Below are 25,707 nucleotides of genomic sequence, written 5' to 3'. Positions count from 1 at the left end.
TCATAGACTTTCTCATCGGTATTTTTAACAATGATCACAGCCAACATGTTCCCCATGATGAACAACTTTGTCATTCAGAGTGTACCCGTCTCTAGGATTGTCTAAACCAAGTTCCCAACCGTCTAATGCATAGATCCATGTTGATGTCGGTTCAGCAACGATTACAACGGCGCTCTTAACAACCAGAACCTTGAGGCCCTCTATCGCTGGGCATTTTGCGGCTGCTGAACTCCAGCTTGAGTAGCACGAAGCCTCCCGCGGCTGGATTTACGGCGAGTGTAGGTAGATTGCCGTCTACAGCGTATGATATTGGTCCCGAGCGTACGATTGCTACGATCACGCCTTCAACCGCCGCTCCTCACACTTGACACAAACCGGGTCTTGACTTCCGCTCCTGAGGAAGTACCGCCCATCGTCAAAAGGTCCGGCGCATTCCTAACGTACCTCGAATTAGCGACCGTCTCTGCACCAGTTTCATCCCCCCCGTCCTCTAGCGAAGCAGTCGGTAATGGTCAGGGAAAGGAGGGGACTCACCACGCAACAAAAACACCCCGTGTGCCACTCCACGCCCAACGCCTTGACCACCGTATCTGTGACCGGCTTCCTGCACTTCTTGCACTTTGTCGAGAACCGGTTCGTGTGGCAGTTGACGCACCATGCATAGCCATCCTTTTCCACAAAGGGGGTTGAGCTGTCGAAGGGCTGTTCTCGAGTGTCAGCTAAAGCTTCCTCCACTACTTTTGCATAGCCGCAAAAGGGAGAAGGGGAGAATCTCTACTCACATCCCCACACTGCGCGCAAAAAAAGTGCCCAACATGCCACTCCGCCCCACAAGCTAACACGACCTCTCCCTCAATCGGCGTCTTACAGCTCTTGCATCTCGGGCTAAAGAACTCGTGAAAGTCCAGATGGCAATAAAACCGCAGTCCTTCGTCTCCATCCTCTTCCTCCCCCATCCCCGCTTCCCTCTCTTCTACCTCGTCGCCCACTATCCGCCGCCGAATCCTCTCCACCCTCTCCCCCCTCAGATGCTCCGGTTCCGGATAGAACGCCACACACTCCAGCCCCTCCCCGCAATGATGGCACGTAAAGCATTCCGGGTGAAACCGTGCACCAGCAGCGCTGACGACGCGGCCGGCAATGGGGAGCGCGCAGTTCGTGCAGAGCGCGACGATGCGAGCGCCACGGAGTGAGGGCGTCCAGTGGGGCTGCGTTGATGGGGGTGACGTGGCTGCGTGGCGGGGGTGCGGCCGGCCGTGGGTCTTGGGCTGTGGGAGCGGTCGAGTCGGAGCGGATGAACTAGGCGTGGGGACGAAGGGGAGGGGCGCGGAGATGGCTATTGAGGGGGCGTCTGGGATGTTGATGGTTGGGATGGAGGGACAGGCAGAGACGGAGATGCTGGAGACTGGTGGCGAGTCCTCGTCTGGGAGGTTGATTGTTGGGATCGGGGGCGTGGAGGATACGCTTATTGAGGGGATCGGGGGCGCTGGGGAGACTGAGATGGCCGGAGGGTTGGTCGAACGCTCCGACTTTCTGCTAGCGTTGCATGGTTCGTCAGGGAGGTTGATAGTCGGTATACCGGGCTTTTTTACAGGGTCCGGCAAGGTATGGGTGATCTTTGGAGCGGCCGGCAGAGCCCGCGTTTCTTCTTGTTTGAGCTCCACCTCCTTCGGCTTCCAGCCATTCTGAAAGCTGACGATAGGCCGTCCAGGACTATCGCTGACAACGGTTGGTGTTGGAAGCTTCGGACTCCGGTCTTTTAGCTTCATGCTGGTCGCAGCTCGGATATCGTCGCCTCGGATCTCCTTGCCATCTTTCATTTTGACTCCTTCCTCGTCGCTACCTGCGTTCTCAACGTCACTAGATAACCTTGGTTGTGTCGCAGAGTTCGTGTTAGACGTGTAAGCTGGATTGCGCGACTGGGAAGGTGGATTTCTCTGAATCTCAAATCTGTCAAACTTCTTGCCCGTCAACAAGGGCTCCGTGTTTGATCTCGCAACGTTCTCTCTCGCAAATTGAACTCTTGCGAAGGGGTTGCGGCGGCCACGAGGTGGTGCAGCGGTTGGTACTTTCGGTACGGTGGGTTTTGGTGTCGATTCCTCAGGTTCCTCGTAGATTTGGTCCTCCGGATTCTGGAAGAGACTACCGCTAACTTTCCTTTTAGAGCCACTACCACGCCGCCGACCTGATGGTAGTTCAGATATAGCAGGTATAGGCGCATTTGGGAGGACAATATTAGACTCAGGAATGCCCTTTGGAACCACGCTGTCCGCTTTGGTTTCTTCCTCTTGTCGGTTTTCTGGGCTCTCCGGCACCTTCATAGACGAGTCGCTTGAAACACGAGTGCTCGACAAGTTATTTTCATCACCTCCTCCAGACGCCGAAGCTCCGGAGGTCGAGTCTCTGGTGAACGAGTCGCCCCGATGCAAATCCAATGACCCTCTCCCTATGCTTTGTACCTTGGCGTGACTGCCCTTACGCAGATGCTCCTTGTAGTCGTAGGGAGCATCAGGGCTCCGGTACGGCGCGTTGGGATTTTGATGCTTCCATACAAGCTCTGAAGCTTCCTCCTGTGCCGCGGAGTACAAATGCTGCTCTTCTTGAACGTCCATATCTTCCAGTGCTTTCCTCAACGACTGAGCCTCCTGACGCTCCATCCACCGCTGTCCGTTTTCCTGGTACCCTATACTGGGAGATCGTGAGGTTGTCGAGCTTCCTGCAGTAGGGCTCAAGATTGGTGCCTGCACCAGTGGACGGCCTCTATCATGGTTCTCTAGAGGGAATTCCGGGCTGCTGGACTCCGTCCTGCGAAGAGATTGTGCACTTGCGCATCGAGGCGGTTCGGGCCGCGTCGACTCCACGCTTGGTCTGGGTGCTACAGACTGCGGTACAAAAGGAGAGCTGTTTCTCATGCTCGGTGTGGAGCGAGATGGGAGGGGACGGGAGCCATTGGGTCTCGCGATGCGGTTCGATCGGAGGTCGGTCAGGTAGTCTCCTGTACGGCGTGGTGAGTATGAGGGCATGCGGAGGCAGAGAGGGAGGGTTTACTGACCCATCTGCTTCGGCGACATGAACGTCGGTCCAAGGTTGTTGGTGGTTTGGTCTCTGCTTGTAGTTTTGTGCAGCATGATGGAATGAATGCAGGCGGTTGCCGTTGCTATGTTACAAGGCTGGAAGATGCATGCAGAACGATCGATGTTACGACGTTGAAGTAGCGACTGTGTATTAGAGAAGCAAACGCCAAACACGTAGGCTTACTGGGAACGAGGCTCGTCTCTCGTGCGATACAAGTGACAGTGAAAGTGACATTGAGGTTCTTCTGATCTAGACTTGAGTAGGTGTGTTTACAGTGCAACAGCCGTAGTGTGGCCGATAAAAAAGAAGCTTGCCGCTCTGTGCTCTCAGATCGCTCGAGATGTGCGGCAACGTTCTTTTCAGCCCACTCGTGGACCCCAGCTTCGGCCTCAGCCGCATGACGAGAATAGCAATTTGGGTGCCACCGCGTCATCTGGCATGTCTCAGTATCTTTGCGATCGCCTTTTGAGCGTCGCTACGTTGCATCCTGGCATCTTCTGGCCGCCCTAGTTAGAGCGACGCTTCGAGAGACCATGTTTGAAGTGTCTACGAGTACAGCAGTCCTTCCCGTGAGGAACACGGCAGCGTTCTCAGTCTTTGAAGACCTGGCCTATCTCGATGGCATCCAGGAAACAGTTCCGCGTTTCAATGCCGGAGAGAAAAGCGGTCGTTTTGTAAATGGTGGATCCGGGGATAAGCGTAAAGCAGATCTTCCCCCCGCATCACCTCGGCGCGGCAGCACGGCACCCACTGTTTTTCTCCACAGCGCCCCCCGTCATCTCCGTCAGCAATCCACTCTCCAGCTATGGACCGTTGGCAATTGCTTGTTCAGTCTTGTTCGGCTGTGAGCGATTTTGAGACTCTGTCAACTCGAGCAATATACTGTCCAGGCTTGTCATTGACACCTAATGACGGATCAGATACCGCGAGGCGCTCGGGATGACATACTAAGCCCGCTTCCTCCTTCGCAACAATCGTTAGACAGATCTGAGAAGACAACAAACGATGAAGAGCAGATCCCGCCAGCAACGAGGCCAGTGGATGTGCCCCCTGACGGCGGCTACGGCTGGGTGTGCTGCGCCTGCACCTTCACCATCAACGCGCACACCTGGGGTCTAAACAGCGTAAACACCCCCAGAGCACACTTCACGCCCTCCAACTAACACACCTCTCCACCACTACCAGTCCTACGGCGTCTTTCTCGCCCACTACCTCTCCACCTCCACCTTCCCCGGCGCCACTCCCCTCGACTTCGCCTTCGTCGGCGGCCTCTCAATCTCCCAAGCCCTCTTCGTCTCGCCCCTCGCGACGATCCTAACCCGCATCTACGGCACGCGCACGACCCTCCTCGTCGGCGTCTTCCTCGAAACCCTCTCCCTGATCGGCGCCTCCTTCGCAACCCGCATCTGGCACCTCTTCCTGAGCCAAGGCGTCTGCTTCGGCTGGGGCATGGGTTTCCTGTTCGTCGGCTCTGTGGGCATCGTTCCGCAGTGGTTCAGCGCGCGGCGGAGTTTTGCGAACGGGATTTCGGCCGCTGGGTCGGGCCTTGGCGGGCTGGTGTACAGCCTTGCTACGAATGCGATGATTGAGCGGATTGGGCTGGCGTGGGCGTTTCGCATCCTGGGGATTGTGGCGTTTGTGGTTAACCTGGTGTGTGCGCTGTTGGTGAGGGACAGGAACAAGCTCGTTGGCTCGAGCCAGCGCGGGTTTGACTACAGGCTGTTTCGCCGTGGGGAGTTTCTCCTGTTGCTGGGTTTTGGGTTCTTGAGCATGCTGGGATATATCGTGCTGCTCTTCTCGCTCCCCAACTACGCCGACAGCGTCGGCTTGACAGCGCAGCAGGGCTCGGTGGTTGGCGCGATCCTGAATCTCGGACAGATGCTTGGGAGGCCGCCGATTGGGTATTACAGCGACACGTTGGGCAGGATCAACATGGCGGTGGTGATGACGTTGCTTTCGGGGCTGTTTTCGCTGTTTATCTGGACGTTCGCCACGGGTTATGGTGTTTTGATTTTCTTTGCTCTGATCGGAGGGACCGTGGCTGGGACGTTTTGGGCGGTTGCTGCGCCGGTCACGACGGAGGTCGTCGGGCTAGTGGAGTTGCCGAGCGCCTTGAGTATTGTGTGGATAGTACTGGTGCTGCCGACTACTTGTGAGTTGTTCCCCTGTGTGATCCGACCGGGGATTTGGCCGAGAGAGCTTTACTGACAGAGGGACAGTCTCAGAAGCGATGGCACTGGAAATGGTCAAAGGTGCGGGCGGCAAATACCTGGGCGCGCAGCTCTTCACGGGTTTCACATATGTTGGTGCTGCGGCTCTACTCTGGTTGGTTCGAGCGTGGAAGATCGGACAGATGGAGGAGGAGGCAGCAGCAGCAGCGATTGAGAAAGGTCCGGAGAGGCACGAGTCGACGATGACGGTACCGCTTGACGACGCTGTAGACGCGCCACGGGTGAGGGTACATGTAGGCAAATCGAGTCTTGTGAAGCGTTTGTTTTGGATAGGTAAGGTCTGACAGGAGGTATATATCGAATACTGCGACGCAAAAATGTGGCCGTACTATTGCGCTTTGAGATATTTCGCATATAGCACGCTGGCACATGGAACAGAGAACAGAGCACTTCCCTGAAGCCTAGTGACTAGGATCCTCGACGCCGGCTTCTTCAGCTTTTCAGCTACGACTGGGCTGGCTGCGTCGGCGTGTTGGTAAGAGTCTGGAGGAGTAGTGAATGTTGACGAAGCATGCGTTCGCCGCGATTACGTTGCGGAAGCGCCCACTGCTAATATCATAGCAGTGTACCTGTATAAAGTTGGAATTTGTGATCTGTGCTGCCAGAGAGCTGACCAAGCCATTTTATCTGAGCAACATTCGCCGAGGTAGGTCGTAAGGGCGATGATTCATATTCATCGGACGGCTGCCCGCTTAGCCGCTTTTTGACTTACGTGAAGCCGTAGTGTCTTCTAGCGAGGAAGATCCGTTGTAGGCTGAGCCGCAGTGGCAGGCAGAATCTCCAACAGACGTGTCAAACTCGTATTTGCAGTAGCCCAGGCACTAGTGAGCCTGTATTGGAGGTGTTGTGACAATCGTAATAGTGGCTTTCTTGCAGTAATACAAGAGCCTGCTGCGTTCCATCGCATCTGTGATGCACCACAAGTGGTATGCAAACGACCGCCTCTGCCTACTACCTTTCCTCGAACAATATCTTGACAACCTCGTCTAACAGCGTAAACGCCAGGTGGGTACTACAAGGCTCGAGTCAGCGTTCTATCCGCTTTGTGTTTGAAAACTACGAAGAGCGGCACTTACTTCAACCTCTCATTATTAGCCGTAGCCAAGATCCGTCTACTCGCCGCTTGGGCATTCTGTCTCCCAACCACACTCCCCGCCAACTCCGGCACGAGCGTCGCAAGCAACAATCCTGCCTCCCTCCGGCTCCGATCCTTCTCGGCGCTCGACCTTGGAGCGCCTGGCTGCTTTATCTTTCCGCCGGGCCACAGCGTCTCCTTGATTAGATCGATATACTTGACCACGTTCTCTTCCTGCGAGAAAGCCTTCGCATTTTCCCTCACTTTCCGCTCAATCGTCCCGCCAAGGAGCTGGTGCAGCACGACCACAACAGCGCGGCCGCGGAGCCAATTGGAGTCTTTGTTGAGCTCGAACACCTCAAGAAAGAGGTCGCAGATAGGCTTGACAAACGGTTCCACCTCCCTTGACTCGAAGGCTCTGAGCTCCTTCTCCGCTTCCGCGGCGGTGGCCGGATCGTTGGAAAGCGCCGCTGTAGGCATCGTAGAGCCCATGCCGCCGTTCGTGGCGGCCAGCTGGGTAGTGGCGGCGGAGATGAGATTCTGGCCGGCGATTGAGAGCTGGTCAAGGACAGGAACGTTGCCGAGGAAGTCTTCCATACCGTCGGTAACGGAGTTGTAGATGCGCGTCACGAGATCGCGGGTCTCTGCGGTTTGGGAAGATGGCGAAGCGGATGAGATGGCTTGTTGGGAGAGAAAAGCCCGGAGTTCGCGGCTGCGGCAGACAGCGGGAACGAGCAGGAGTTCCTTGTGGGATTGGCTGTCAGTCTTGATGTGATATTCTGGGAGATTGGCTTACTCTTAAGTACCGCTCCAAAGCCACACGGCGCTTCTGTAAGAAATCCTTCTGCAATTTGAGGACCATTTGTCGACGAGGGAAGTCGAGGTTGCGGATCATGGGATACCGTGACCGCAGCCGCTTGTTGAGCTCATGAAACTCGCTGTATCTTCTTGTGACAACCCAAGCCGCCGCCGGCATCTGATCGCCGGCCTGACGCCGGACCTCGATCACGTCTCGGCAAATGTCAGCCAGAACACGCGGATCTGCTTACTCTACTTACACAAAGCGTATTCTCGGCCATCATCTTCGGTGGCAACCATGATTGACTGGATCGATACAGTGGCGCGGCCATACAGACTGTTGTCGCTTTCTTGGATGATGTATTGCTGCTTCTGTAGCTCTTTCCTGTGAATTTCTCTTTGCAAGCTTGCCTTTGATTTCCGAAGGATTCTCAACTCAGCGGAGTTGTTGGTCAGCTCTGCCTTCTTTGTCAACGAGTCGACTATCAACTCCTGAGTTACCAGTCTCTCAATCTCTGCTGTCAGGGCGTCGACCGCCTCGGCTAAACCAAGATCTCCAGGGGCTGCCTCGTGGATTCCATCTTCTTTGTCTTTGTCATCAACGTCGGTATCGTACTCATCCTCAAGGAACTTCTCCTCATCGCCGCCAAAGAGGTCATCTGAGAACACTCCGCTTCTTCTGTTTGGCGTACCAAGTAGGCCAAGAGAGGCTATGCTCGGCTTTTCCCTGCTACTCTCCGAGCCTGGAGATATGGGTCTTGGCAGTTCGAGTGACCCTCGCGCGTGACTGTAATCTTCTGGCGATCTTACGCTCGGATCAGAGAACAGTGAAGTTTTGTCAGGGTCATCACCCATGATGTCATTCAATGCCTCTTGCATTGCATCTACAATGCGAGGATCGTCGCTGTTGAATTGGTGTTGCTCTGGCTCGGAATCCACGCTCTGTAAACTTTGCGTCGACTGCGCAAGAGGGTCATCATCATCATCATCGTCGAAGAGTGGCTTTCGTGCTGCAGAGTCGTCCATCGAGCGTCGGGATGGTGCACCATTGTCGACAGCCCTTGTAGTGTTGCGGAGATCCGAAGAAGACGCGACAGCCCTCCGGAGATCGGGCGCAGCAGTTCGCAGCCCCGTGGAAGTCGCGTGCTTGAGTGGTGCAGGTCGTAGAGCCGCAGCAAATCTACGTGAAGATGGTGACTCGTCTCTGCTAACCGCTATACTCCTCGGTGCTACGGACGCTTGTTCGGACGCAAGCCATTTGTGGTACAGGTCAGATACTTTGAAATTCGGGAAGTAGCGTTCCGTCAGCTCTTCGTAGACCGCGCTCTGCGCGTGCAGGACAGCGCGCCGCGCTGCGTGGTATTGAACCGGACTTGCATTGCTTCCGGCTTTGAGAAACTCCTTGACGGCACGACGTGCATCGTCGGACACCTTGAGCTCAGGCTTCACCAGGTAACCCTCATTGATCTGCATAAGATCCGCACGCTCTGAGTCTGTCCATGAGGGTGCTGCTGTCAAATAGTCTTCTGGCTCGTCGGTGTCTGCTTCTAGAGGATTTCGAAATCCATCAACCACGATCCAGAATTGGACAAGGCGCATAAGACCCATGCGATCCATGTACTCCATGAAGTAGGATAACCCCGAGGAATCGTACAGAACTTGTCTTAGCGAGGCATCTTCAATACGAGACGTAGAGCGTGAAGATCCAGGTCGGGTTTGCACCGACAGGGCGGGTTTACTAGTGCCTCCAGCGCTCAGCTGGGCAATCCTCTGATCCAGGATACGTTTCCCAGTCTCAAGACGGCGAAGATAAACAGGGTCTTGAGCTCCTGCGGCGCCCGGCTTACTGAATTGACTCGTTATTTCGCTGCGAAAGCGCCGAGCATCTGCTAGAGAGTTGCACCGCCGAATGGATCGTATAAACTTCTCGAATCTGCGCTCACTATCATTTGGAGCGAGTTTAGCAAGGCCCCCATCTTTCTTTGGCTTCGGGGAAGGCGGTGCATGTTCATCGAGAGCAGCACGCAATCTGCGAACCGTCTTGCGGTCTTGGAGCACTGTGCGTCCCTAGATCTTTCAGCAGGAATTTATGTGTCATGCAGAAGTTGCCTTACGTATGCCTCCAGGAGCTGGTTCCACACATCCGGATCACCAAGCATTTGCATAACGGGAGAAAGTACTGCGCAAGAAACAATTTCTTTGATTAAGACAGTGACAGCAGGACTGGTAATCATACTGGGTGGCAAGACTTTGGGCAGCAGGCGCGTGACGACACTGCGGAGATGCTGCTGCGCTGCAAGTTTCGTGCTGGAGTATGCTAGAGATGCGGCTGGGTGTAGATGACCATCCCGATATTTCCCAGCAATAGCAAGGTCAAGCTCTTCAGACTCCGTGACGTTGCGTGAGAGTTTCCTTCCTCTGACTAATCGTTCCGCCTCGTAGAAATCCCGCATGTGCTCGGTCACTATTGGTAACATTCTTGACACCCCAATCTCGGTCATGTCGAGGCTCAGAACTCTATCCCGAATATTGACCAGCGCGGCACGCACAGCCCGGTCGATTTCGTTCGAAAACGTAGGTCTTCCACTGATGGCTCCATACCAGCTCATAACGAAGTCCCGCAGTAAGAGTCCAACGAGCGTATCAAGGCGGCCGGAGATAACAGGTGATTGTGGATAGAGTTGTTCACTGGTGTATTGCAACCTGCCCTTCAGGGCGGCGGTTTCCGCTCTCCAAGCCGCCGGAGAAACGAAAGCCACGTTGCGCTTCGTATCAGTCCCTGCTCTTTCATTTTCACGTGGCTGTTGGGATACGGATACTATAGTCCAGAAGAAACCCAATAGCGTTACAGCGACGCCGGCGAGAAAGGCGTGAGGTATCCAGCGCAAAGTCGGTACCCAGTGGGTGACGAAGCCCCAGGAGATGAACGCTGCAATGCTTGCGAGGATTACATCTCTGCGACTTAGAGCCATAGTATTCCGAAGATGGCCATGTGTTGTCCTAGCCGCATGCTGCGCATGCGTTGCGTGTGAAGTTGTTGCAAGCTTCGGTTGCAATTGCGAGATGATGTCGCGGAACCAATTCAGAGTTGCTGCCCGAAAATTCAGGCATTAACGATTCATCAACATCCGCGAGAGGCTCATGACGCTTTTTTTACTGGAGGATTGTAGGCTCCGGGAGTACGATGTTATATCTTGGTAAACCATGTGCAGAAAGTTCATGAAGTGTAACAGTCTCTATGTACAGTACGGTGGTAAGATCATGTCTACGCATCACTTCGTACTCTGCTGCGAGTCTAGCCCACCACGAAATAAATCACAACTCATCGCGGAGCGTGTTATCCGAACCATCTGATGCAGTCTTCCCCTGCTCCATCAAGCCCCGCTTCACCATGCTTGTTAATATCTCAAATCCGATCTGCGCTGCCGCAAGTGCGGTAACCTCCGAGCCGCCATCGTAAGCTGGGCTCACCTCAACGATATCCGCGCCAACCACATTTAGATCTTCTATACCGCGCAGGATCCGTATCAACTCTCGTGTTGTCCAGCCGCCTGGCTCAGGCGTACCTGTCCCGGGAGCAAGTCCGGGGTCAATCACATCGATATCAATGCTCAAGTATACGGGGACCTCTGTGCCGACACGCTCCATGATAGTGCTGATGATGCCTTTGGTGCCCATGTCATCAATGTCGTCTGTGGAGATGCGGACCCAGCCTTGCGCCGAGTCATCATGGAAGTCGGCAGCGTCGTCGCCAGACAGACGGGTTCGAAGGCCAGCGTGCACTGAAGATCCGTTTGCTATCAAGCCTTCGGTAGCGGCAATCCAGAACATGCTACCGTGGTTGAAGAACGATTGCGTCGAGCTGTCGGAAGGATCCATCCATGATGAAGGATACTTTGCAGGATGCCATGTATCGAGGTGGGCGTCAAAATGGACCACGGCGATTGGCTGACCATACACTTTCTTAAGTGCGCGCAGGGCCGGGAGCGCTATACTGTGATCTCCGCCAAGGGTGAGGAGCTTCGGCTTCTGGTGATACTGCGAAGAGGAGGCCAAAGATTCGGCTGTTGGCGGACGCCGACCAAGCTCGAGGAAAGCCTCGCTCATCTGGCGAAGTGCTAGAGCGTTGTCGAACGGCGTAACAGGAATATCGCCACAGTCTATAACTTTGGCCCAAGACGTGTACGGATTTATATGTGCACGTGGATTGAATCCTCTAAATGATGTCTGACGGGCAGATCCGGCACGGATGGCTCGAGGTCCAAACCGGGCACCTAGCACGGAGCTGCGTTAGTAAGTTTTTATAGACGGCTTTGATTAGGGCATCGACATTGTAACTGAGGTATACATCACCCAGAGCCAGAGCAAGGGACATGAGAAACAGAACCACTGGCTTGAAACAACACGTAGACAGACGCTACGTACATACTACCTACCAGGTCTATAGCTCACTGCCGTGTCGAATGGCGCACCAATGATACCAATATCATACGGAGTTTCTGGGTGACTCAAGCATCTTGTATGGGGAAGATGTGCAAAAGTGCTGATGCCCGAGAAACCCCACTACAAACCCATTAGTTCAAGGTGTCGAACATATATAGGGAAGGGCAGAACCACATCTGTTCCCCACTTCCTCTCCAGCTCTTCGAGCCGTTGCTGATCAATCTCAGTTCGAATGTCTTGGTCGATACTGACTGAATGGGCAAGGGTCACAACAGGCAACGCCGCAGCCAGGAACGCCCATGATGGCAGCATCGTTAAGCCCACAATGGGAGAAATAGTAGAAGAGTGGTGTAGAATCTGTCCATGAGCAAGGAAATGATGATACTGGGCCTATTATGTAACCGCTTGCAGGGGCCTTATCGGCGAGTAACAAGAGAAGGCGTGCATCAGCTTGTAGATAATATTAGCAGTAGCGCCTGAATGCGAACAAGTGATGCTGCGAAGTATTTTGCTACGGCATTACTATGGATTCCAGTTCGATGCTTGCTTGTGAAGTTGCGGTAAACTCTCCATCTTTGTAAGATTTGTGTGATGATGCTTATGTTCATCGGTCACGCAGTGATTGAAGAAGATGTTCTAATCGTCGGCGATTGGAATTTTCCCGTGGCTATGGTTCCTCCCTTTCTGCTATCACCATGAGAGTCTTGAATATATCCGTCATGTTGATGTGAGCAAAATCGCAGAGAGCTGGGCTGGCTGGCTGCCCAAGCCACAGTGACGCACATGACCGGGCGAAGTGCGAGCGCGTCTCATCGCGAACTTCGCGTCCCAGCACTCCCACAATCCTAAACAACAAGACGACTTCCCGCGCATTTGCTTCATTTCGCAAAGTAAGCGGTTAGTAACTTCGAGAAACCAGAAAAAGTTGAGCAATTGCTCTTGAGAACTTCACTACTTGACGTTCACAATGCCCGAGGTACGTCGATCCAGCCTTGCGCAGGGTCAGTTCATTAACAGTCTCACAGATTGGAGAAGTCGCGCGCATTGTCCATTATCTCAAGAAGCACCTTGTTGGGAAGACTATTGCAGCAGTCAAAACTCAAGAAGATGACATTGTCTACGGCAAAGTGGGCACATCCGCAACCGCCTTCAAGAAAGCCATGACCGGCAAGAAAGTTCTCGATGCACGGCAACAAGGCAAATACTTCTGGCTGGTCATGTCATCACCTCCGCACCCCCTGATGCACTTCGGCATGACCGGCTGGATGAAGTTTTCCAACGACGATACATCGTACTATAAACCGACGAAACAGGAAGAAGAGCAGTGGCCGCCAAAGTTCTGGAAGTTTGTCCTTGAGACAGCTGAGGAGCCCAAATGCGAGGTGGCTTTTGTGGATGCACGACGGCTTGCTCGAATCAGACTGGTGGACGCCGAGGGGGACAAGATGAGACTGACGACGCCTCTGAAGGAAAACGGCCCCGACCCGGTGATAGACCGTGATACCATCACGCTGGAATGGCTTTCTCGCAAAATGCGGAGTAAAAGAGTGCCAGTGAAGGCTCTCCTGTTGGACCAAGCAAACATCAGCGGCGTCGGCAACTGGGTAGCGTAAGTTGAATGTTCCGTGAAGTCAGAATTAGCCGCGAGTTGCAAACGGTACGACGTTTAGATTGTGTGACGATGGGCGTACCAATAGCAACTCATGCGACTGGTGAATCTATCTCAAAGTTGGAACAGTCAACAAAACCCGTATTTCGAACATCCAGGGTGAGGATGTACAGGAGCATTGAGCTACTGGCGTATTATCCAGACAACTAGCGTTTTCACGCCGGCGATTTAAGATGACACTGTTGTGCCTGTCGCTATATGATCGCAACGTCGTACCATTTTGCAACTCCCGGTCAGATGATTTACAGAGATTACGTCTGACAGCGCACAGGGACGAGGTTCTCTATCAAGCCAAAATACACCCCGAACAATACAGCAACACATTCAGCGACGACCAAATGAAGCAGCTGCACAACTCCCTCATCGGCGTGTGCAAAATCGCGGTGGACACACTGGCCGACTCCAGCCAGTTTCCAGAGAATTGTGAGTTGGTAGAGCCTGCCATCCATGCGTAGCCTATGCCCTGTCATGTATTACGATGGTCGAGCATTATACTCTCAAGCACTTGCAGAGCTATACAATGCGAGTAGAGATAGCTAATTTCTCTCAGGGCTTATGAGATACAGGTGGTCAAAGGGCAAAAAAGAAGGCGGTAAACTGCCATCGGGAGAAAAAATCCAATTTCTCAAAGTGGCTGGAAGAACGTCTGCGATCATCCCTAGCGTTCAAAAGAAGACAGGTCAAGTTGCTGGTGACGTTTCTGCGGATGTGGAGGACTCGCAGGAAGACGTAGATGGCGCTGATAGTGCCAGTGAGGAGGAGGCAAGTAAGAAGAAGCCAGCCCGACGCACCAAGAACAGCGGCAAGGCCAAGACGAACGGTGCGCAGGCCGGGAAAGAGCCGAAACCTTCGAAGCCGGTCAAGAGGGGCAGAGGCAAGCCCCAAGCCCAAGTTGAAGATGAGATCGATGAGCCGGACCATGAGAAGGAGGATGATGTGGAAGAAGAGCAAGGGAGGAAGAGGCGGAAGACAGCAGCCGCTGCCAGCAAGTCCTCGAAGAAGTCCGCTAAGGACAATGCACTCAAAGAAGAATCCGCTGTGCCCAAGGACGAAGACCATTTGGGCAGGAGAAGGTCTACGCGGATCAGCAAGGCATAATTGTCTCTACCTAGACACGACTTTCTCCTGATGTTTGCAGCGTATACCACTTGCGTAGTCATGTTTGTCCTAAAGTGGTAGATATTTGCAAATGTATCATAACGCCCGCTCTTTGGGCATGATTTTAAGCTTATGCGTAACAGAAAAGCCAAGCTCTTCCCAGCTGCTTCCACTGCCCGTTTAATGTGTCATATAAACTGTCAAACAATACCTAGACTAAGCGGTAGCTGCGGAACACGCCCGATTCGTCAATTCAGCCCTACGAGACGACGAGAGTCCCCAGACCGGCAGTTCTCCGGCTAAATAATCCACACTTTCACGGTCAGAAGCTGTTCGGCCTCGTCGAGGTTACGGAGCTCCGACGCCTTCATTGGCGTATTCCCTCATCTCTTCGGTACATTAGGATGCTTGAGCATTTGAAGGAGTTCTGAATTCTGCGCAATTACCCGGAGTCCTGAAATCCAGCGTTTGCTCATTCGTATCGCACACTACTACACAGACACTCTCGGACGGAAGCGCCCCAACCATGCCACAGCCGCTGCCCTCGAAGGAGAACTCCTTGTTCAAACAAGTGGTCAAGAACTACGAAGCAAAGCAGTACAAGAAAGGTATCTTCAGTTGACTGTCCGGAACCGAGCGCAGTACTGATGTCGGCAGGTCTGAAGTCGGCAGAACAGATCCTTCGAAAAGTCCCGAACCATGGCGATACGCAGGCGATGAAAGCGCTCATCCTCAATGCCCAGGGAAACTCGACAGAAGCCTTCGAACTCGCTAAAGTGGCCCTCAAGAACGATGTCAAGTCGCACGTGTGTTGGCATGTCTACGGTCTCCTGTATCGAACCGCGAAGAACTATGAGGAGGCAATCAAGGCATACAAGTTTGCGTTGAAGTTGGACCCTGATTCTGCGCAGATATCGCGGGACCTTGCGCAGCTACAAGTTCAGATGAGGGACTATCCCGGTTTTGTGCAGACTCGGATGGCGATTCTGAAGTCGCGTCCACACGTGCGGCAAAATTGGACCGCTATGGCTGTGGCTCATCATCTGAACGGTGAATTCGAGGCAGCGGAGAGGATTCTTACAACCTACGAGGACACGCTTAAATCGCCCCCACCGAAGTCCGACATCGAACACTCCGAGGCAATCCTGTACAAGAACACCATTATAGCGGAATCGGGGAACATTGAGAAAGCTTTGAGCCATCTGGAGGCGGTCATGAAAAATAGTCTGGATCGGACAGCTGTGATGGAGATGCGCGCGCGGTATTTACTTCTGCTAGACCGGAAAGAGGAGGCACAAAAGGCGTATAGGGCGTTGCTCGACCGGAATAATGAGTACCGAGCATACTACGAGGGGTTGGAGAAAGCAATGGGACTTGATAGGACGGATGACGACTCAATACCAAAACTGGCCGAGTTATACGAGTCTTATGCCGCCAAGAGCGAGAAGGTGGATGCCGCTCGGAGGGTGCCGCTTGACTTTCTGCAAGGTTGGTGCCCATCGTTCGTTGCGCCACCTTTGACTGACCGCAGTTAGGCGAAAGCTTCAAGACCGCGGCGGATCGCTACCTACGTAGCATGCTGAAGAGAGGCATCCCATCGACGTTCGCAAATGTGAAAGCGCTGTACAGAGATCCCGCAAAGAGAACAATAATTGAAGAACTGGTGAATGGTTACGCCTCGGAGCAGTTGACGAATGGGTCGGCAGAGAATCACGAAGGTGATCGGTCTTCCAATAAATTTGACGAGGCTGTGCTCTATTTCCTCGCGCAACACTACAACTATCATCTCAGCCGCGATCTCAGCAAGGCATTGGACTTCATAGACAAGGCCCTCGAGATGAACCCAAAGGCGGTTGAGTATGGCATGACCAAGGCACGAATATGGAAGCACTACGGCAACCCAGCGAAGGCATCGGAGATCATGGATGAGGCGCGGACCTGGGACGAGCGGGATCGCGCCATCAACAGTAAGTGCGCGAAGTATCAGCTGCGGAACAACGAGAACGAGAATGCCCTCAAGACGATGAGCAAATTCACCAAGAACGAGACCGTTAAAGAAGCTCTGGGGGATCTCCATGACCTACAGTGCATGTGGTATCTCACCGAGGATGGAGAGGCGTATTTACGGCAGGGAAAATTCGGTCTGGCCCTCAAGAGATTTCACGCCATCTATGACATCTTTGACATCTGGCAAGAGGACCAGTTCGACTTCCACAGTTTTTCGCTACGCAAAGGTCAGATCAGGGCATACGTCGATATGATCAGATGGGAAGACCACCTCCGAGAACACCCCTACTACTCGCGAGCTGCAATTTTCGCTGTCAAAGCCTACATCATGCTCCACGATAAGCCGCACCTAGCGCATGAGTCTCTCACCAACGGCTTCACCGACATGGACAGCATGGATGCTAATGAGCGGAAGAAGGCTATGAAGAAGGCAAAGAGGGAACAGGAAAAGCAAGAGAAGGCTGAGGCTGAGAGGAAGGAAGCAGAGAAAAAGGCTGCAACGAAGAAACCGGCAACCGGCGCGGATGGCGAGCTGAAGAAGGAGGATAAGGATCCTCAAGGCACGAAGCTTGCGCGAACGAAGGAACCTTTGCAGGATGCAGGGAAGTTCCTTTCATTTCTGCTAGAGTTCAGTCCGAAGAACATTGAGGCGCAAAACGTGGGGTTTGAGGTTTTCACGCGCAAAAGTAAGACTGTCCCTTCGCCGATATGGCTTGGAAGCTTGGCTGACCCCTTTGTTAGATAAACATCTACTAGCTCTCAAATGCCTGCTGGCAGCATCGAGCATAGATTCCGAGAATCCAACCCTGCATGAACAGACAGTCCGTTTCCGCCGAACCTGTAAGTCACGCAGCAAATTAATACACCACTGACGTACTGACGAATCTGCCGCAGTGGACACACTATCCGAACCGCTTCCTCCGCCCGTCGCCAAAGTCATCGACTCCACATTCACCCTTATCCCCACCTCGACTTCACTCTCAGACTACAACGATTCCTTCATCTCCAAGCACAGCAAAAGCGCCCCGCATGTGCAAGCCGGCCTGAAGGTCCGTCAATTACTCGACTCGAGCTCATTACCTCAGAACGAGAAAGAGCTTCTAGCAACACTGGATTTCGACACCATCGAGCTGCAAGACGCCAAGAACGGCCTCTCGCTACTTGGCGAGTGGAAGAGCGGATCGGAAGCTAGAGAAGCATACATCAACGCGGCACGGAAGCGGTGGCCGGAAGCCACTGTGTTTGCAGACGCTTGATCCTCAATACTCAACGTTTTTATGTAAAGCTGCAGATACTGCCCAGGGGTTGGGTCCAGCGCATCGTCCTGCCAGTGGGAAAAGTTTATAGATAATGGATGTACAGGGCGCTTGCCGAGGATAGTTTTGTGTGCATATGGCGCTGCATTTTGCGGCCATCCTTAACGTTCTCCATGAGCTGCATAATGTAGCAGACGGAGAGAAGACGTATGCATAAGCAAATTACCAGCTAGTTGTGTTGTTGTCACTGGATAGGTCAACCTAGCAATCCGATGCATAAAGCGCCGAGCCAGATTATTCGCCAGCAAACTGGTATCCCATCCCATGATCCGTATGCCCCAACCACTTGATGCTCAAAGCGACGAAGCAAGCTCCTCTCCACATGCCCTTCCGGCCATTGTCCGCTCTTCCGCCAGCAACAGCTCAATACTCAAAATCATCATCCACCGCCGGTCCCTTATTCTTGGCCACACTCTCCTGCTTCTGATACATCTCCGCGATCATCCTACTCGTCGTCGCCTGCTCGGGCCTCTTATCATCCCTCACCTTAATAAACCGCGGAAACCTGAGACTAATCCCCTTTCCCCCCGAATTACTGAGCTGGTCCGCAGCGGCCTTGTACCGCGGCGACAGCGTTAGATCCGCCGTCTTGACCTCCCAAACATAGCGGGCTTCGAACCAGACGTCCGGCTGGAAGTTGTTCCCCGCCGCATGCGCGTAAAAGGGTTTCGGGCGCTCGATGACGAGTTCCTTGAGCTGGGCGTGGAACTCTTCCAGCACGGCCTCGGAGAACCCGGTCCCGATGTTGCAGACGGTTTCGTAGACCTGGGTGGCCGGGTTGTAGCACGCGAGCAGGAAGGCGCCGTATACGGAGGTGCGCTTGCCGCGGCCGTAGTAGGCGCCTAGCACGACCAGGTCCAGCGAGTCGCCCACGCCGGAGAGATAGTCCTTTTTCACTTTGAGCCAGTTTTGGGACCGCCGGGACGGCTCGTAGTGCGAGGAGGGGCCGTCGAGCATTTTCACCATCAGGCCTTCGCAGGAGGCTTTCACGGAGTCGTCGAGGAGGGTTTGGATGGCGTCGAGGTCGGAGGTGTCGCCGTATTGGGCGAAGGCGAACTCACCTTCGATGGGTTGGAAGGCAACGTGCAGCTTTTCGCGGCGTTCGCGGAAGGGTTGGTTTACAAGGGCCTATTGGCTGTGTTAGTCTATGAACAGGATTATGCTTGGGGGAAGAGATTAGGAGGACATACCTCGCCGTTCAAGAAAAGCAAGTCAAAGGCGAACACGCAGACCTTGACTGTGATGTCCTCAGCTTTGACGTCCTTGCGCTTGCGCGTCATGAGCTGTTGGAATGGCAGCACTTTCTTCTGCACCACATCCCATGCGACGGTCTCGCAGTCAAGGACGAAGCTCTTTGTGCCGTCCTTAACCCATGTCGGCAGCTTTTGGAGGATGTCTGGATATTTCTTCGACAAGTCCTCCGAGTTCCGAGAGAAGATGTTGGCGATGCCCTTTTCGCTCTTGCCGGCTGCCGACACTGCAGTCGCATATTCCTGAGCTGCATCATGGGCGACAAAGTGGATCTGAGCCCGCTCTCCGTCATACTTGTACTCGCAGGTGAAGTTCTTCCCTTCGAAGCGGTCGAGGACCTCGGTGATTGATTTGGTAGGTTTGGCAAGCATAGGCTTCAGGGGCACACCGGGCTGGAGCTTGCAGCTCTCCCGCAGATTGGTGATGCCGTGCTCGAGCATGGCTGGCACGACAACCTCGTAACTGGGGAGTTCACTAGAAAGATGTCAATGGATGTTGGGTTTCAGTCAGCCAGTTTTCCTTACCTGTAAACCGACTTCAGGATGGTCTCGCCTTTCGCCAGCTGCTCAGTGCTTGGAATCTTGTCGCCCTTCTGTGACGCCTCGTGAAAGACCATCGCCTGTGCGAGTGCTACAAGAACTGTCTTGTCCGCCAGGCCCAGCCTCATCTTACCCTCCAGTGCCCTGACGATATACTTCATCTCGCTGGGCCCGCCCTTGTCTTTTGTAATGTCGACGCCTTTGCTGCCCTTCCCGGCGAGATGTGCATCCGCAGCGGACAGTAACTTCTTGATGCCTGCAATCTTCCGACCCTGTGCACCTGCACCTTCGGACGTGGTCGCAATAGCCATGAGGCCTTCGTGGACACCCCGAACAGTCAACGGCTTCGGCTTGAACATGGTTGGCTGTGTGGACCTGCTCTTTGCTGCCACAAGACCTAGATCTCCAATCTCATTCTGATCAGCCTTGATGATGTTCAAGCTTCTGCCCGTGGCTTCACCGATAGCCTTCATGATGAGTGACTCGCCTATGCCCAGCTCTATTCCGGCATAGTCGGCAGCAAGCTTGTTGATCATGAGTTGCACGGTAGGTAGAAGGTCGTTCGGCGTCAGGCGCAGGACTTGTCGTAGGAACAGTGAGCAATGAGCTAGGATCTCGAGGCGCTTTGTGGTCATCTCAATCTTCGAGAACGTCGTACACAGCGCGGCATAGGGAACAGGATCACCATCTTTCCAATCCGGATATGGGTCCTTTTCGCCCGCCTTGAGTGTTAATTGGACCTTCTCTCTTGCTTTGGCGACAACCTCAGGCTTTTCGTCTTCGTCAGATTCAACTCCCTCTTCTGCGTCAGATGCGACCTCTTCGGCTGATGAATTTTGTTCGGTTTCAACCACTTCAGCTGTCGCAACCGGCTTGGGGGCTTTGCTTCGAGGCGACTTGACGACCACTTCTACGACGGCCTTAGATCCTTCCTTCTTCACTCGCTTGGGAGTACCGTTTGACGTCTTCGGTTTGGCTGCCTCCCTGGCTGTTTTTTCACCCTTTGGACTAGTCGCTGGTGATTCTGTCTCCTTGAATGTGACTGACTTCTTAGGCTTTGCCTTCGGCTTTTCTTGTGAGCTGGCTTTCGGCTTCGCTTGCGGACTGGTCTTCGTTGGCGGGTTTGGTGAAGGCTTCCTCCGCCTCTTATTCTTCGGTTCCACATCAGAATACGATGAATCTTCGCCGTCATCTTCAGCTGGTCTCTTGTTCGGCCGCTGAGGAACCGATGGCGTTGTAATCGCGGTCGCTTCGTTGCCTGAGCGCAATCGCATGTTGTCAGAATGTGTATTTGACCAGAAGATGCACCGAAAATTAAATCCAGCTGGGCGAGAAGAGGCTGACTCTGGTCATGACTAGCGGTGAATGAGGTCGAGGAGAACGTACTTGAGTCATCTGCACCCTCTCCGTCAACCTCATCCGGTGACCCATTGGCCTGCGGCTCAGGAGTTCGTGGCCTCTCATCCTTCATAGGAACATCTCCACCATCGTCTGCTTGCACAGCCCCCGCACTCGCATCCTCCCCCTCTTCCTCTTCCATAGGTTGCTCCTTCTTTACGACTGACTCCTTCTTAGGTTGGGACTTGCTCGAGAAGGAGAGCTTCGACTGCTGCGGTTCCGGCTTTAAGCCATTGGGACGGCCAAAGAACTTGCTGCGGAGAGGTGAGACAAGCTTCCAGAACAGCACAGTGGGAGACCATGTCCGCACCCCAAGGTGGTCTGGGATGGTTTAACATACCCCAACGTTGCCTGCTTGGGTGGCATAGCTGGACAAGATATACCACAGCGGCGACAATTCCAAGATGCGAGTGTGCGAGCACAGCTATAACTACAGGCTGTGCGCTGTGCGTAGATTAGGCAGCGGTCGAGGGAAAATGCTGGATTAGCAGGGTGGAACCTCTGGCGCAGAACAGATTGGAGAGCTCGCATGCCCAGGCAGGTTGTAGATGCGGGTGTGCATGTATCCCGAATGGCGGGTGGAGGGGAGCGTGTGGTGCTGGAGGAGCGCGTAAATTGATTGATTTCGGGCACGCGCAGACCCTTGGACGCGAGCTCTGCCTTGTCGGCGTCATCGGAAGCTTGGCCCCTGCAACTCCCCCAAAGTTGTCCTGAACCATCCGCCACAGATGCAGCATACAGTATATATACCATCATAGAAGCCTCTATTCCCGTCTGGTAGTCGTATAAGACTATTCTTAGTCGCAGCCAAAAGACCAACCCACAGCCACGGCAGGCCTTTTCTGGAAACGGGCGGCTGCCACCGCAGACTCGCCTTTACCTCCGCCTCCGCAAGAACCCTCTATCCAGGTCAACCCGCCGGAAGACACCATGTCCAAACCCTACGAGCACCCCGAACTGACGCCACAGTTCTGCTTCAACCAAACTGCCCTCCGAGGTATGCCGTCCCTCATCCCTCCCCTCCTCTCCCCCACCTAGCATGCCCTCACGCTTCAGCCCTAACCCGCCCCCAGACTTCCTCCGCCTCTCGCGCAGCACAATAGACGACAGCATAACGCAGAACCTCAACGCGCTGCTCACCCCCTCCCTCTCCCCCTTCGACCCGTCCTCGACCTCCGTGCGCGCAACCCTCCCGCCCGCCTCCCGCCGCCGCATCCCCGGCCCCGCCTGCACCTCCTTCAAAAACTCCATCCTCTTCCCCTCCTGGCAATCCCGCTCCGATGTCCTCTCCTACTGCGCCGGCGTCGCCACATCCCCCGACCCCAACGACCCGGAGAGCCTGGTACGGGGTGTGGAGAACGCGCGGGCGAGAGAGAGGATTGTCGATGAAAGGCTGGATCCATATAGTGGGCGGTATTTTCCACGGGAGGCGAGGACGGAGGCGCTGGCCGGGTTGATCAGGAATGAGCGGATGGTGGAGAGTATTGTGAGGAGCAGGACGTGGGGGTTGATTGGTGAGAGGTGTGGGGATACGGGGGAGGGGTTTGAGAGGGCGTTGGATGAGTGGCGGAGGGGGAGGGAGGGGAGAGAGGGAAGGGAGGGAGCGTTATAGGGTTTTTGAGGGCATTAGGGGGGTTGGCGTTGGTATTCTCTACTGTGGGGTTAGGCGCACGCGGAGTGGTGAATGGCTTGCGCTGTGAAGACAGAAAGGCATTTCTGGCGTTGGGAGACCCTGAGTGCTCGGTGCATAGCCGCTTTTCACAGCTGAAACGGGTCGTCATTTTTCGTCCTGTAGATACAGTGTAAGATTCTTGCCATAAGAACGTCGCAAGCTCAGCTATATTCCAACTCTACAGCCAACGCCTTCTCGCCTTCATGCGCTGAAACTCAAACGATGCTACTGTTCCGCAACCATCTTCCTACTCCGTCGTTCTTTCACAGTCCTCCACGAGTCCACGATCCGCCGGCCAATCGGCCGATACAGCATCTTACCCTCCATGGTACCGCTAAAGAAGCCAAAGGCGATCAACGCGAAGATAGACACTGAAAGAATGACCGCAAACCAAATCCAGTAACTCTTCAGGGAAAACGTCACGTTCTCCAGCTCGGTGCTGAAGTATCCAGTCATCAGGCTGACAGGCATGAACAGGATAGTGACTTTAGCGAGTAGTAAGGTTATACGGGTCAGGCGCTCGACGGAGTAGGATTCCTTGATCGCGATGAGGTTGAAGTTCTGTGCAGCTCACATCAGCATGTGAATTCGGCCACCGCAGTCAGCGGGAGCGGCGACACGGCCAAGAAGCGTGAAGGGGTCAACCAACCATCATGACCAGCGACTCTTTCTGATCCAGACACTCTTGGATCTCGCTCAACGCGTACAGGTGAATACGGTCTTTCAACCGCTCAAACCGTACACGTGCTGCGGAACTCAGAGACACGCCCAAGAGACTTTCGCCTTCCCGGATCTGATTTGCGGAGTGGTGCGACGCTTCTATGGATGCCGACTGGTCGTCTGGCAGAATATGCGAGTTTTTCAGTGAGGCGAGCGAGGCCTGTTGCTGCTCCAGTACGCGGTCGATGATCAGCTCGTAACTCTGATAGACGCGCTTGAGGACTGCGAGCTGCCGGCCGATATGATGCAGGCGGTCGACATGGGCGAGCTTGGCTGTTTGCAACATCTCTGTTCTCTGTAAAACCTCTTAGCACATGCCCTCCAAGAGGCTTTCTTCAAGCTGTGCTGCGGAGGCAAGGGCTTGTGAAAATAATAGAGACTGTTCGCTGCGCAGATAGAACAGGTCAAGATGCTGCTAAGGAGCAACTCACCACTCTATTCAGCTCCGCAGAGTATTGATGCTCCCGCCGAGCGACGAGGCTGAATGTAGTGTACCAGTCGTCGAAGAGACAGTAAAATAGTAACCCAGGCATATCCGTCGATCGATGAGCGGTCTCCTCATCACTGTTGCCAACTCGCTTCCGGATGGGCAGCAGAGATATCGGATTGTCTTGCGATTCATCGTAAGCCTTCGATAGTTGACGAAAGACATTGGCAAGGTTGCGCCGGACAGCCACAAGCGTCTCTTCGTCTCTGCGGTCCAGGTTTCCATTCTTGAAAGGGAACGGGTCCTCGTGAATGGAGATTACTGTCTTGTCCTCGCACAGAAGTAGCCATGTCCAGACGCGTTTCCCTTCGGGGAGATCCTCACTGCTGTCTTGCTCAATTGCTTCATGTGGTAGCTTTGCACGCACGCCGTGTAGAGAGTTGTAGCCCAGGCAGATATATCTCCTTCCCCAGTCAACGGAGGACCAATGCCAAACTTCATTTACAAGACGGTAGTGGTCGATTCCGCGCAAGAGATCCCAAGGCGGTATTGAGGACACATCGCTTTTCTCTAAGACATGATCTTCCGGATCTCTGAACAGGCCTGACATCGTCTTGCGCGGTCCGGCGTGGTGAGAGAACCGGAATATAGATGAGCTGTTCTTCGAGGTCTCACTCGACCTTGGATATGGCTTCAGAGGGGTAGAACACATGATGCCTAAGAGCCGTGGAGAGAAGTCGTAGTGCTTCGCCAGTGTCTGGATAATGTCTTTCTGCTCGTGCGGGGCCCAGACGTTGATCCATCTCGTCCCAAGTTCGTGCGGCCTATCTGTCTTGAGGAGAGCGCTGAAGGCATCAGCGGTCAGATCGAACGCGCACCAAGCCTGTTCATCTCCCAAGTCTACACAGAAGTTACGGCTGCGGACTTCGCCAACGGTACGATTAAGTCTCTTGAAATCCAAAGGATCGTCTAGATCAGCTATCTTCTGCAAAATAGGCGGGTGGTTGATCTCCCGATAGTAATCTGGCACCGGGTTGGAGTAGCCTGGCACGGCCATCGTGGATCCGAGGAGATAAAGACATGTCCATTGTCGCCGGTTTTGAGGCTTCGATGTCTCATAATGTAGGCGGTCTGGTCAGGCTGATGGGTCAGGCTGTGCTTCGCATCACGGGAGGCTGTGTACGTTTGAGCTGTCACGTGCTTTGTCCATGAATAGCCCACATAAGGTGTGCTGTTGAACTATTGCACTACGCTATCATAAGTCGAAAAGGCTGTCATAGATCTCAAGTAAGATGACCCTGGGACATTAAAGCACGCATGCAGAACATAACTACGGAAACTGTGAGCAGAATGACATTCCATCCCGTGACGATTATATCATATGGAGCGCTCTGACATGTTTACAGAAGATATCCTAGTATCCACCTGAGGGCTTTCATGTATGTTCATGCCTTTCACGGGGAGAAACAAATGCTTCAGGTGAGCGTGCATACACCGCCGAAATCTTGACAAGATTATCTCAGATTCTGTTGCAAGACTTGAAGCAGCTTGAGGCGGGATGATTTCAAGGTTGTCTCTTAAACCTTCGATTTGCTGCTATTACGCATTTTGTTTCGGATTCCGGACTACCGAGAAAACGACTATCATCCACTTCATAGTATGGTAACATGCTCCAAGCGACTCATCTTCTTTTCGCCTTTATCTGCATCGCGCCCTAGACCAGGACCGAAATCGTGACCTGATTCCCCCACTGGTTCGTAGCAGGGTGGATGCGAGTCTGTGCGGATTTCCATTAGCATTGCCATAGCGTATGAGATTGACTACCACGGACCTTCTGGCAGCATCACTCGGTTGCTTCGAAGGAAGCACCAATGCATATATACGACCATGACCGCCAGAGCATCCATGACTACGGCGTAGCCCTGGTGGCGAATGAGGATATCCCCAAAGAGGATCACGCGGATAGTGAAAAGCGTGACCAGGTATGC

At 53.9% G+C, this 25,707-nt stretch overlaps 9 protein-coding genes across 9 annotated transcripts; 4 read left to right on the top strand and 5 right to left on the bottom strand.

The window, feature by feature from the left end:
* Positions 1-336: 336 nt before the first annotated feature.
* Positions 337-2,612, bottom strand: W97_00604 (uncharacterized protein; the record flags this gene model as incomplete). Its single annotated transcript, XM_007778517.1, has 3 exons — positions 337-435; positions 535-702; positions 783-2,612. The coding sequence occupies 3 exons, from the start codon at positions 2,610-2,612 to the stop codon at positions 337-339; spliced, it is 2,097 nt and encodes a 698-aa protein (XP_007776707.1).
* A 1,371-nt stretch (positions 2,613-3,983) lies between these two features.
* On the top strand, positions 3,984-5,590 carry W97_00603 (uncharacterized protein; the record flags this gene model as incomplete). The annotated part of the gene is made up of 3 exons (XM_007778516.1): positions 3,984-4,199; positions 4,261-5,227; positions 5,295-5,590. The coding sequence occupies 3 exons, from the start codon at positions 3,984-3,986 to the stop codon at positions 5,588-5,590; spliced, it is 1,479 nt and encodes a 492-aa protein (XP_007776706.1).
* A 667-nt stretch (positions 5,591-6,257) lies between these two features.
* Positions 6,258-10,151, bottom strand: W97_00602 (uncharacterized protein; the record flags this gene model as incomplete). The annotated part of the gene is made up of 5 exons (XM_007778515.1): positions 6,258-6,318; positions 6,383-7,125; positions 7,178-7,392; positions 7,440-9,246; positions 9,294-10,151. 5 exons carry the CDS (start codon positions 10,149-10,151, stop codon positions 6,258-6,260), a joined length of 3,684 nt encoding a protein of 1,227 aa, XP_007776705.1.
* Positions 10,152-10,494: 343 nt separating this feature from the next.
* W97_00601 (uncharacterized protein) lies at positions 10,495-11,286 on the bottom strand (the record flags this gene model as incomplete). The annotated part of the gene is made up of 1 exon (XM_007778514.1): positions 10,495-11,286. One exon carries the CDS (start codon positions 11,284-11,286, stop codon positions 10,495-10,497), a length of 792 nt encoding a protein of 263 aa, XP_007776704.1.
* Positions 11,287-12,589: 1,303 nt separating this feature from the next.
* W97_00600 (uncharacterized protein) lies at positions 12,590-14,389 on the top strand (the record flags this gene model as incomplete). The annotated part of the gene is made up of 4 exons (XM_007778513.1): positions 12,590-12,598; positions 12,648-13,231; positions 13,563-13,714; positions 13,842-14,389. 4 exons carry the CDS (start codon positions 12,590-12,592, stop codon positions 14,387-14,389), a joined length of 1,293 nt encoding a protein of 430 aa, XP_007776703.1.
* Positions 14,390-14,915: 526 nt separating this feature from the next.
* On the top strand, positions 14,916-17,652 carry W97_00599 (uncharacterized protein; the record flags this gene model as incomplete). The annotated part of the gene is made up of 5 exons (XM_007778512.1): positions 14,916-14,997; positions 15,047-15,877; positions 15,925-17,082; positions 17,138-17,236; positions 17,291-17,652. The coding sequence occupies 5 exons, from the start codon at positions 14,916-14,918 to the stop codon at positions 17,650-17,652; spliced, it is 2,532 nt and encodes an 843-aa protein (XP_007776702.1).
* Positions 17,653-18,075: 423 nt separating this feature from the next.
* W97_00598 (uncharacterized protein) lies at positions 18,076-21,266 on the bottom strand (the record flags this gene model as incomplete). Its single annotated transcript, XM_007778511.1, has 5 exons — positions 18,076-18,840; positions 18,903-19,437; positions 19,488-20,760; positions 20,889-21,154; positions 21,241-21,266. 5 exons carry the CDS (start codon positions 21,264-21,266, stop codon positions 18,076-18,078), a joined length of 2,865 nt encoding a protein of 954 aa, XP_007776701.1.
* Positions 21,267-21,830: 564 nt separating this feature from the next.
* W97_00597 (uncharacterized protein) lies at positions 21,831-22,512 on the top strand (the record flags this gene model as incomplete). The annotated part of the gene is made up of 2 exons (XM_007778510.1): positions 21,831-21,897; positions 21,974-22,512. The coding sequence occupies 2 exons, from the start codon at positions 21,831-21,833 to the stop codon at positions 22,510-22,512; spliced, it is 606 nt and encodes a 201-aa protein (XP_007776700.1).
* Positions 22,513-22,797: 285 nt separating this feature from the next.
* On the bottom strand, positions 22,798-24,776 carry W97_00596 (uncharacterized protein; the record flags this gene model as incomplete). The annotated part of the gene is made up of 3 exons (XM_007778509.1): positions 22,798-23,133; positions 23,222-23,587; positions 23,724-24,776. The coding sequence occupies 3 exons, from the start codon at positions 24,774-24,776 to the stop codon at positions 22,798-22,800; spliced, it is 1,755 nt and encodes a 584-aa protein (XP_007776699.1).
* Between the last annotated feature and the right edge of the window lie 931 nt (positions 24,777-25,707).

Source organism: Coniosporium apollinis, assembly GCF_000281105.1.
Source record: "Coniosporium apollinis CBS 100218 chromosome Unknown supercont1.2, whole genome shotgun sequence".
NCBI classification, from domain to species: Eukaryota; Fungi; Ascomycota; class Dothideomycetes; genus Coniosporium; species Coniosporium apollinis.
This window is presented reverse-complemented; position numbering and strand designations above follow the sequence as displayed.